The 12,114-nt window shown below is 39.8% G+C and overlaps 1 protein-coding gene across 1 annotated transcript; it reads right to left on the bottom strand.

The window, feature by feature from the left end:
- Positions 1-946: 946 nt before the first annotated feature.
- LOC100371611 (monocarboxylate transporter 13-like) lies at positions 947-4,339 on the bottom strand. Its single transcript, XM_078007773.2, has 4 exons — positions 4,123-4,339; positions 3,010-3,153; positions 1,389-2,198; positions 947-1,197 (listed from the first exon to the last, which is right to left on the bottom strand). Exons 1-4 carry the CDS (start codon positions 4,337-4,339, stop codon positions 947-949), a joined length of 1,422 nt encoding a protein of 473 aa, XP_077863899.1.
- Positions 4,340-12,114: the final 7,775 nt, after the last annotated feature.

Below are 12,114 nucleotides of genomic sequence, written 5' to 3'. Positions count from 1 at the left end.
TATGTTGTTGTAACGTAAAATCTCAAAACATGTTTGTTTTGACTGCTAAGTTGATATTGTCTTGCAAATATGTTATTGGCTTATGACGTCATAACATCTCCCAACGACTTAATATGTGTGACACGGTAGTATTCGTTGGCAATGTCGACCTAAATGTTCACTTTAGCCTCAAACTCCTTTCGGATTGACCAGTGAAAAGGTTATGTGGCGCCCAAGCCATGCCAGATTGACATAACATGATTTTTTACTTTGACCGATTTAAAAAATTACAGGTGTACCTTTTTTCTTTTTTTTTTTCTTTTTTTTTTGAGCGAATGTTAAAGCAGAAACAGTATATGTTGATGGTATATTGGTGTGCTATAAATAGAACACGATATCAACAAACTGGCATTAGACGATGTCAAATCCTAGCTCAACAATACATGCATAGAATTATTACTAGTATTGATAGTTCATGTAGCATTATTTACTGCTTTGGGACTTGTCTTGACATGCGAAAGTAGTCCGGTCTTATATTCGTATTAAATTACGTGTACAGCTTTGACGTCACGTCTAGATGTTAACAGTTTTACATGTACTCCTTATCTCCACTAAGTGCGCGGTTACAGAAATCGTTATGGACCTACTACTCAAGAAACACCTACATTACGTACTATACATACTATACTGGGTGTATGTAAATATAAAAGACACTCAGTAGACGATAAAGTGTATAATTTATTACATAACATATTACAACAGCCAGTCACGTGGAAATTAACCCTCTTCCGTCATGGAGTGGGAGGGGGGGGGGTCGGCAAAACCGATGACAGTCGCTAGACCATCGAAAGCGATTGATATGAAATAAAAATCTTTTGTAAAGTTTCTCAGTATTTAAATATATTTGGTAAATTCTCTACGCGGTAATATCCGGGTTGTGCTTTGACAGCGTCTTTTGAATCCTTCGTCAAAGTTCTGTAACCGGTCCTCTGGACACCATATCGTCTTTGAAATATATGATGTTTACTGACACTGTGTCCCATCCACTAAGCCTTTCTCCCTCTGTTACACTGGAGGACAGGCTCACTTTTTGGTAAATACTATCTCGCCGGTTACGCACTGGTATCTCGAACAGAAGCAGACATGACGATGCTAGAAGAGCAGCGCCCGCTATGGTGAAAGATAGTGTATAACTGTTCGTTGCGTCATACAGTAAACCTGTTGAAAAGAAATTATTTCTCGTTATTAGTATATAACATACTGACAAATCGTCGTGTAATATAACCTGAATATAATTATTTGTACGCGTATATTCAGCTATCAGCTTTACGGTGAATTTAGTTATTTCATTTGAGATTTGTTAGCGCCTTGTAACTTATACCAACAACTCGTGGAAATAAATGAATTACCTGCTATTGGTGGACCCATACAGTCCCCCACTCCCATCAGCAAAAAGGACAGTCCAAGTGCATGAGATAATTGTTCAATACCAACGAAATCTTTCATGACCACGGAAATTAGCGGCATAAACATTCCCGAACTCAATCCAATTAATGCCGCACACAGTGCCAACGTGACGTAGTTGTCTGCTGTCGGCGTGAGCAGACATGCGATTCCACATACCGCTGTACTACCAAGGTAAACACGGGCAGGTTTAAGTAGATCGATAGAACCAACGAAGCATCCATGTGTCAGCCGACCAATCAGACTGAAGATCCCAATGACAGTTTGAAGAAAGGCTGCTCTCAATTTAGGTATCCCAAGATACACTGCGTTCGGTATAAAATGCACTGTCATTGTGTAATATCCAAACGCGTTTAACGTCATGGCAACCGCCATCAATGTAAACAGCCCATTGTTGTAAAACAGAGAAAAATCAATATATTTTTCAATTTTGTTCAAATATAATGTAAAATAATTTCCCTGCTTGCCTGGACCTCCTGAGTTGCAAACTGTAGATGTATCTTTGTCATCGAGTTTTCTATTCAACGGGCGCAAAAGAACACTTGAGGCAATCATGTTTAAATTAATTGCACCTGCAATAAAAAATGTTCCTCTCCATCCGTAGGTATCCATAACAACCTGTAAAAATGGAGGCAATGCTATTAGACCAATACCAGAACCAACATACGCAATGCTATTTGCCAATGCATGACGACGCTCGAAGTATTCACCAATCATGGCGACGCTTGGTACATATGCAAGTCCATATCCGATACCTGGAAAACAATGAAACATTTGTTATGACTTCAGTATTAATCGAAACTTTACATTTCCCGAACCAACCTAGTTGTTTTTGTTTTTTTTGTGTTTTTTTTTAAAGAAACAACGTACTAACATTATGTTACAACGATGCATCAATGGTTACAACGTGTAAAAATAAGGTGTGTTATTACCTATCAGTATCAGTATCTAACATATTATGGTGCAATTGTAAGCAATGAAGGTGGTGGAGGGAGAGACATGAGCAGTCGAATAAATAAGGCTAGAGTGGCATTTACCAATTTGAAATTGAATTAAGTGTGGCGATCAAAGCAATATGGAAGAAAGACAACAGTCAAGCAAGCCTGTGCTCCTTTATGGATGTGAAACATGGAAGATGAATACAACTGATGAGAATAAATTGGACTTCTTTCAATACCAGTGTTTGAAGAAAGCACTGCAAATATTCTGGCCAAACAACATCTCAATAGATGAACTTCACAATCACACCAATACACCAATGATAAGTCAAGAGGTCAGACAAAGAAGATGGAATTGGATAGGACATGTTATGAAAAAGCCAAGTAATTACCATTGTATGATTGCTTTGACATGGCATCCAGATGAAAAAGGGAAGGTGGGCAGGCCTAAAACAACATGGAGGAGAACAGTGGAAAAGGAGAGAAAGTTGGGTGGATGGAAAACTTGGAATGAGGTCAGGGGAGTGCACAAGACAGACAGAACTGAAATACAAGCGTTATGGCCTTATGTGCCAGGAGGCGCGAAGAGGATAGATGAGATGAGATGAGATGAGTATGTGTTACTTACCAGTAAGGAATCCAAATGAAATACAGAGAAACAAAACACTTGTTGCAAACGTGCTCATTATCCATCCGATAGAAGAAATAAGAGCGCCAGCTACGACGACGGGACGTGTTCCATGTCGCTTGCTCAATGCGCCAGCTACTGGACCTGTAAAAAATTGTCATATTCATTGAATGGCTTGAAGAAACCAACGGGCTTAAACCGTGACGAACATCGTTGGAGTGAAATACCGGAGCAGCTTAATAGGCATTCAAGCCCTAAATCTAACTATTAAATAATGCAATCCGTATTAATTGATATCAAAATGCTAAAAATAAATATAATTGTTTCGATCAACCGGTTTTCCAATTATTTCAGTTATCACAAGTTCTGGAATTTATTCAAACTTTCACAGTCAGGATTGATGCATCATGAAGACGCGAAAGCATTTGTTTGTATGTACTCTTACGAGCAAGAACACGGAATCACTCGAATGCGGTTAAATTTCTGTGCATCCAATAGCTAGTTGTTCCTAATGTATCGATGTTTACTTTTAATAAAGTTAAGCCACACAATAATGTACTAACATGTTTACAAAAAAATTGCTACGAATTTCATCATCGCGGCAACGCAATGTATCAGGTCGGTAACTGACTGGAACAAGTGCACACCGCATTAAATAAAGCAATAATGAATATGTTTGTATAACCGGGCGTAATTTTAAACAATTATTAACTGTAACTGAGGAGAGGAGTATGAATATTTGTCTCCCGATGTGACAATTATTCACCCAGGCACAGCTCACATCAACTAAATACTCATCAAAAAAACGATGAATATGGAATTTGTTTCAGCAATATTATATTGAGTGACCGCACTACGATGCGAAGCCTTGAATTTTGTAAAACCGTGCCCTTATGCTAATTCTACGAGAACCCTATAAGACGAGAATGTAGAACAATGTTTATTTCATATCATTATTCATGGAAGACTTCACTCCGTTAACTTAAAAGCATCAACAATGTTTTAGATGGAGTTTATAACTTCATCAACAAATGCGATGGAGGATTTTTCCCGGGATGCTAAGTCTCTGTAAAAAAAAATGCTCTCTCCACTGATAATATTCACTACACTTACTTATAAACAGTTGAACTGCCGTTGATAATGACGGGATCCATGATACATCACCGACATCTTCGTCAAAGTATTCCACTAGCCTTACCACTAAAACGCCAAATGAGCCAGTCAGTCCAACTATCAACAGGAACATGACATGACAATGCAGAACAACAAGCCATCCCCATCCACCTTCTTCTTGTCGGTCCCCGTGGTAATGTTTAACCTTTCTCTGCATACTGTTCTTAATAATTACCTATGAAGAGTAATCGACATGATGCAATAAACAGTAATAACAATATGACCATATCGATGATAACGTGGATATGTAAAACAATTATTTAGTTCTTTTTTATACACATGTATACATAGTTATTCCATCGTCTGGCTTATAGAGTATATCGTTGTTGCCATATGGTGAACGTGAATTAACCATATGCTATTGTTTTCATTCATCAAATCCATATGTTACCCTACCACGTTAAAAAATTACAAATATATCGCGTGGTGTTATGAATCCAACCAATCAACAATATCATGCGATAGAAGGAACTTATATACATGAAAAGTCAGAAACTAAATATATAATACAGGCGAGCGGAGTTCTATAGAAATTGATTCGTGATTCGGTGCAAATTTACGCTTACAGCGTGATAGTAATGGAGGTTGATATGGGACTACGTGCTGCAAGTCACCGCGTTTTATATATATGACGGTAAAACATGTATTTTACTTATAACACCATATTTTAATATTTCATATATATATAACGTTGTATACGAAAATGTTATTATTATTATATTAATTAACAAACTGGTCTAGACTACCACATCTCCGCGTCAATGGAGTTCTAATTCGTTGACGTAATAAATGCGACCCGGTACATGCGAGTCCCGATACCATTCCATGGCATGGTCTGCTTACGTACTTCAACAAGTTATAATAAATGGCATATAATGAACTATAAAACGTATTATTTATTGATAGTCAAAAAGCAGTGGACATCACGCATCGCGTTTTTGAATTTCACGTAAAACAAACAATGTATTTTACACAATGCGGTACGACAACCACTGTACTTTAGTCAGGTCAGGCTGAGGCTGTGTGAAGAATATAAATAAAACACGCAACATTACGCACCTTCAGGTCGATGTTTATATTATGACCAGACGTAGAATGGAATTATACAGTCAGCAATAACTTTACATCGAAGTAGCTGCGGAACAAAGTTCGACTCGCCTTGAATCACATCGTGGCTTTTCTACCAAGATAACGCTGTTTGGTTTTCACACAGCCACAATGGAAGCAATTACGACCGTACTGTTAGAGCTCGGATGAGATATTGTTCCCTCAGTTGGTGATTGGAGCTATTGTCTCCCCCCCCCCGTATCCAATTCAAATTATAGCTTGTCACCTTAGCAACCGATTAATGGTTATAAATTTAGGCGGGTAGACCCAGTTACAAAAAATTCCACGATTTAAAATGGCATATGCAGAAAAAAATCGTATCCACCTCATTCAGATTTTTAAAAATATTTGACAAATTTTGTTTTCCCGAGGAATTGCTCACTTCTTGTTAAAATACAATTTACATTTTCATACGTCACTTGCATTGGATGTTACACAAGTCACTCAAACCGGCCGCCATCTTGTATTTACTGCACTATTGTTGTTATATGTTATAGTTTGTATGATAGTGTGTATTGTTGAATCGATCATTTCAAATTTATTTTCGCTCTCCGCCATTGAATAAGAGCTCTGTGTCAACACTGGCGATGACCTTTGACCATCAGTATGCTTATTCTATCACATGTATGATTTGTACCATTGTCCGTAGTCTGGTCAATACTAAATTTAGATGTTATTGAACACTTTAACTCTTCTCCTGGCACACAGCAACACCTAAATATTTCGGAGACTCTCTCACACTGCACTCCCTGTTTTATGTGTCAATTTCTGATTTTGCGCGAAATTTCAAGTAGCCTTTGTTGTAAGTCCGACATGGTCGACACAATGACTCCGCCCAAATTTATTTGGTTATTTTTTACTGTAATTTTGCCTGGTTGAATCTTTTCATTGAATGCAAGTGACCAATTCCCTGCACCCTCTCCCTCAAATTTTAAATGGGTTACCCCTTACAAACCGTCGACCTTATACCGAAGAAATGGCCGAATATACACTTACAAACAGTCTTTTGTTTATTTTGTTGGTGTACGTTCAGGGTCTTCACTTTTTCAGAGCATAAACACGGTTTTCACCCTCACTTATTATGACACCCTAAAAAGCGAGTAAATTCCGTTCCTCTCAAAAGTTAACAATGGTTTAGTCTCCTACTTTATGCTTAGTACGACTAGAAACAGCCTTATGTATGCTTCACGTTCGTATTTGCCTTCAATTACGTCTTGGTGGTTGTCACTGCCGTCCCTGGAATCTCCTCGCTGGTCACCGCGTTTCCCAAAATCTTGCCGATAACGAATTGGTCCCAATTACGTAGCTGTCGCCGAGAAATTAAAAAAACGTTCCGGAGTTGTATGACAAAAAAAAATAATTGGCATAAATTTGTGAGAATTATCAAAGGTCAAAAAAAATTGGGAGAAAATGCATGAGAGAAACAAATCACCGCCAACACCGACGAAGTCTTGCCAAACTGCGAAAATTGTGCGCTTCTCATGCGTTAACAATTTGAGGTGCGAGTGACAGTAATAATATCGATGCCAATCAAAATGTTACTGCAAATCGAGTACGCAATAGTTATAATGCTAAAGAAATTTAAAATTGCAGTTGTATTTTTGTGTCAATCGTAGCAGACACCCCCCGGGACATGATAGGTTTTCGGAGGTCAACCGCACATCCAGATCGCCGGAGCAATGACGATCTTTATGGTACATGTCTGGCCGTGTTTCGGACAACTTAACAAGAAAATATGCTCAAGAACACGTCAGTAAAATAAAAAAATATTGTCCGTCGCAGTACAAGACAGAACATGATTATTTTAGCCTATAAAAGCAATTAAAAAATTGACTAGAGTATCTAACCACCGGGACACAGTTAATGCGGGACTCTGAATCACAAGTAGACCCTGATGATAGCATCATCACACAGTATTTCATTAATGAACGAAATTCACATTGCAATTCAATGCTTACAGATAATCCAATATTTATGCTGGAGAATATAGTACTGGAAAAGATCATTACTTGCAGTATGTCTCTAAGCAGTATAAAAAGAATACATGATTATAAATGGTCAAATGTTTTTAATTGCTTCTAAATATGGTATTCCCAGAATAGTACTAGTTGTTAAAAACATCTAAAACTTTAATTATCAACAACGATGAAAAGACCAGTCACTGCCCTACTCCCCGTGAAAGTTGTCCACTGCGAAATCTACTTACCGCAAAAGCCACTCATCGCTCAATAAAATAAAATATTATGGAAATATCTAAAGCCGGGTAACCGTTTCGGTCTGTGTGAGACTGTGTTACCGTTTCGGTCTGTGTGAGACTGTGTTACCGTTTCGGCCTGTGTGAGACTGTGTTACCGTTTCGGTCTGTGTGAGACTGTGGGGCAAATGTGTATTGAGCCGAATTGATTGTCCCCTTCAGTGGATGTTGCGCGTGGTGAATCATGGGAGGCGTGTTCGTGGTGTCATTTGCTTATCCATTTGTTCAGGGGAGCACCATCATAACTTCATCTAAGGTACTAGTATGTTTCAAGAGGGGAGGGTTTTTTTTTTCGTGACCCGTGTTTGCAAATTTATTTTCAACGTTATTCGTGACAATGAATCGAAGCTGCCTTGACCTTTGAAATCATAAAATTATTCCTTGTGAATCTGTTATGTATATTTACTGTGAATAATGAATATAAACACAGACACATTGAGACTACTAGTATGTTTTATGTTGTGATTAAAGTATACATATTGTCTGTCACTGTAGCCAAATAGACCAATGTGGAGCGATATTATGGCGCAAAATTCTTAGTAAACATCCCCAACTCAATGTGTTTTCGTTATTGGGATATTTCATGTATTGTTTGTCTTCAACTTTCGACAAATAAAAGTATGTACCACGAGAAATTATTACGGGTTTACAGAATTACAGAATTACAGGGCGCCAGCCTATCGCTGAATATTTATCGTTTTTTTCGTGGTGTAATTAAAAAACACTCACTCGAAAGTGTGGATTACTGGATATAACGCCACACTTTGGTTCAAAGTCAATTAAAATCACACTCGCGCTTCGCTCACACTTTCTTGTTGTATATCCATTAATAAAACCAACGACCAGAAGAATGAGTCACATGACCAAAAGTAGTGTAAATATCGAGTTTACGTTCTTCAAAAATCTCACTGAAACTGTCCCAATATTGAGAAAAGTAGCTGCTGTACTCTTGCAGATTAATCGATATTTTTATAGGATAAATGAGAAGTTTGGTAAAGCTAGCAAGCAAGCAAGATCTGATTTATGCTTTTTTCGAATGGGGCTAATGTTTTTAAATTCAATAATTTACTTGCATAATGTTTGATGTTAATTAAAAGCGAGACCGGTAATTATTTGTGTTATAACATAGAATTGGTCTTGATGGTACATAGAACATGTAATGGATATACACGTGTATATTGAATGATAATGCTATACAATTATGCGTAACGTAAGTTAAGGAAGTGATCGTTTCAATGTTTTAGAAATATTGTGATGTTATTACGAGGATACTAGTACCTCAAAGTATGCAAGGAGACAGTACAGCGAGAGTATCGACCGACGCGCAGCGGATGTCGATGCGACAGTGTACTGTCAGACTAAAGTCCGTCACTTGAAATGCTTCGCATTTCCCATCAAACGCCTCCGGCGTTTTGAATGTCTAGGATAAGCAATTACATTAGGCCCGATAACTTCCGACAGTCTAGGCACGCTGTAACTTATGGCGTTACGGTGACAGATGCATAATAATAATAATTAATAATATACCTCGTAAGTTCCTGTAAATTTATAGTGTTCCTATTGGCTAATTTACACCACGAACAATTTGCATATATTAAAATACGTTACATATGTGTCCCAGACAAAGATTGCACTAATTGCTTTGTTTTCATCCACAATATTTTTATTTTTCGTTAAACCATATCACCTTTATTGGTACAATCATGATACATGCTTAGAATCGCTAGGTTTCGAAATATTTTGATATTAAAAAAATTAACTCATTAATAATGTTTTTACAACAACAATTTGAAGTCAGAAAAGGCAGAATTGGAAAATACAAAAATGCTTATAACCAATCCGTATAATGCCAAATTACATTTCCCGTCACTATAAGTGAGCAATCGACCACGTCACGCGGGACTTCTTTTAATTCTGTGAATAGTGATTGCAATCGAATGATTCGCCATGTTGCATGTGGGTGTCACTATAGTCACCGCGTGGTACTGAGAACATAATAGAAAAGCTTTTAACGCCTTCATGGTCAAGCAAGGTGACGGACATTAGCACCTGATACGACATCACGTGGTCAAGCAAGGTGACGGACATTAGCACCTGATACGACATCACGTGGTCAAGCAAGGTGACGGACATTAGCACCTGATACGACATCACGTGGTCAAGCAAGGTGACGGACATTAGCACCTGATACGACATCACGTGGTCAAGCAAGGTGACGGACATTAGCACCTGATACGACATCACGTGGTCAAGCAAGGTGACGGACATTAGCACCTGATACGACATCACGTGGTCAAGCAAGGTGACGGACATTAGCACCTGATACGACATCACGTGGTCAAGCAAAGTGACGGACATTAGCACCTGATACGACATCACGTGGTCAAGCAAAGTGACGGACATTAGCACCTGATACGACATCACGTGGTCAAGCAAAGTGACGGACATTAGCACCTGATACGACATCACGTGGTCGAGCAAGGTGACGGACATTAGCACCTGATACGACATCACGTGGTCGAGCAAGGTGACGGACATTAGCACCTGATACGACATCACGTGGTCGAGCAAGGTGACGGACATTAGCACCTGATACGACATCACGTGGTCGAGCAAGGTGACGGACATTAGCACCTGATACGACATCACGTGGTCAAGCAAGGTGACGGACATTAGCACCTGATACGACATCACGTGGTCAAGCAAGGTGACGGACATTAGCACCTGATACGACATCACGTGGTCAAGCAAGGTGACGGACATTAGCACCTGATACGACATCACGTGGTCGAGCAAAGTGACGGACATTAGCACCTGATACGACATCACGTGGTCGAGCAAGGTGACGGACATTAGCACCTGATACGACATCACGTGGTCGAGCAAGGTGACGGACATTAACACCTGATACGACATCACGTGGTCAAGCAAGGTGACGGACATTAGCACCTGATACGACATCACGTGGTCGAGCAAAGTGACGGACATTAGCACCTGATACGACATCACGTGGTCGAGCAAGGTGACGGACATTAGCACCTGATACGACATCACGTGGTCGAGCAAAGTGACGGACATTAGCACCTGATACGACATCACGTGGTCAAGCAAGGTGACGGACATTAGCACCTGATACGACATCACGTGGTCAAGCAAGGTGACGGACATTAGCACCTGATACGACATCACGTGGTCGAGCAAAGTGACGGACATTAGCACCTGATACGACATCACGTGGTCGAGCAAAGTGACGGACATTAGCACCTGATACGACATCACGTGGTCGAGCAAAGTGACGGACATTAGCACCTGATACGACATCACGTGGTCGAGCAAAGTGACGGACATTAGCACCTGATACGACATCACGTGGTCGAGCAAAGTGACGGACATTAGCACCTGATACGACATCACGTGGTCGAGCAAAGTGACGGACATTAGCACCTGATACGACATCACGTGGTCGAGCAAAGTGACGGACATTAGCACCTGATACGACATCACGTGGTCGAGCAAGGTGACGGACATTAGCACCTGATACGACATCACGTGGTCGAGCAAAGTGACGGACATTAGCACCTGATACGACATCACGTGGTCGAGCAAAGTGACGGACATTAGCACCTGATACGACATCACGTGGTCGAGCAAGGTGACGGACATTAGCACCTGATACGACATCACGTGGTCGAGCAAAGTGACGGACATTAGCACCTGATACGACATCACGTGGTCGAGCAAAGTGACGGACATTAGCACCTGATACGACATCACGTGGTCGAGCAAAGTGACGGACATTAGCACCTGATACGACATCACGTGGTCAAGCAAGGTGACGGACATTAGCACCTGATACGACATCACGTGGTCGAGCAAAGTGACGGACATTAGCACCTGATACGACATCACGTGGTCGAGCAAAGTGACGGACATTAGCACCTGATACGACATCACGTGGTCGAGCAAAGTGACGGACATTAGCACCTGATACGACATCACGTGGTCGAGCAAAGTGACGGACATTAGCACCTGATACGACATCATCAGTAACACGGCCACTCATTACAAACTGTAAATGTTATTACATTTATTGTATTGTACACAGTGCTAGCATCCAATCAGCTCCACCAATGTTCGTCATGTGATACTCTTTTCGTTGGTCACGTTATTTATAGTATACTAGTATATAGTTAGTTTTTCTTTCTTGATAATACAGAGGGGAAACATATTTACGCTGTTTTCATGAATTTGGGCCAAATCCTGGAGAAAAAATATTGCCTATACTTTGCATATGCCATGTCGTGAGCAGAACAAAGACTCACCGTATCTTCGTTAGCTTTTTTCATTACTGTGACCAGTAGCTTCGCGATGAGTGGCTATTTTACCGGTAGTACGTAAAGGTACACTTTACAAAAATACCCATGATATATATTAATATATAATCCATTATACAACCTGGAGAAAAGAAATTCTTATTTTTTCTTGATATAATGATATGTTACTTTATGCGGAAATCCTAGTAAATGAGTTGTCAAGTTCGAGAGTGTGTTTTTATAGCACTATTACGTACG

This window comes from Saccoglossus kowalevskii, chromosome 9 (assembly GCF_978046115.1).
Source record: "Saccoglossus kowalevskii chromosome 9, keSacKowa6.1, whole genome shotgun sequence".
Lineage (NCBI taxonomy): Eukaryota > Metazoa > Hemichordata > Enteropneusta > Harrimaniidae > Saccoglossus > Saccoglossus kowalevskii.
This window is presented reverse-complemented; position numbering and strand designations above follow the sequence as displayed.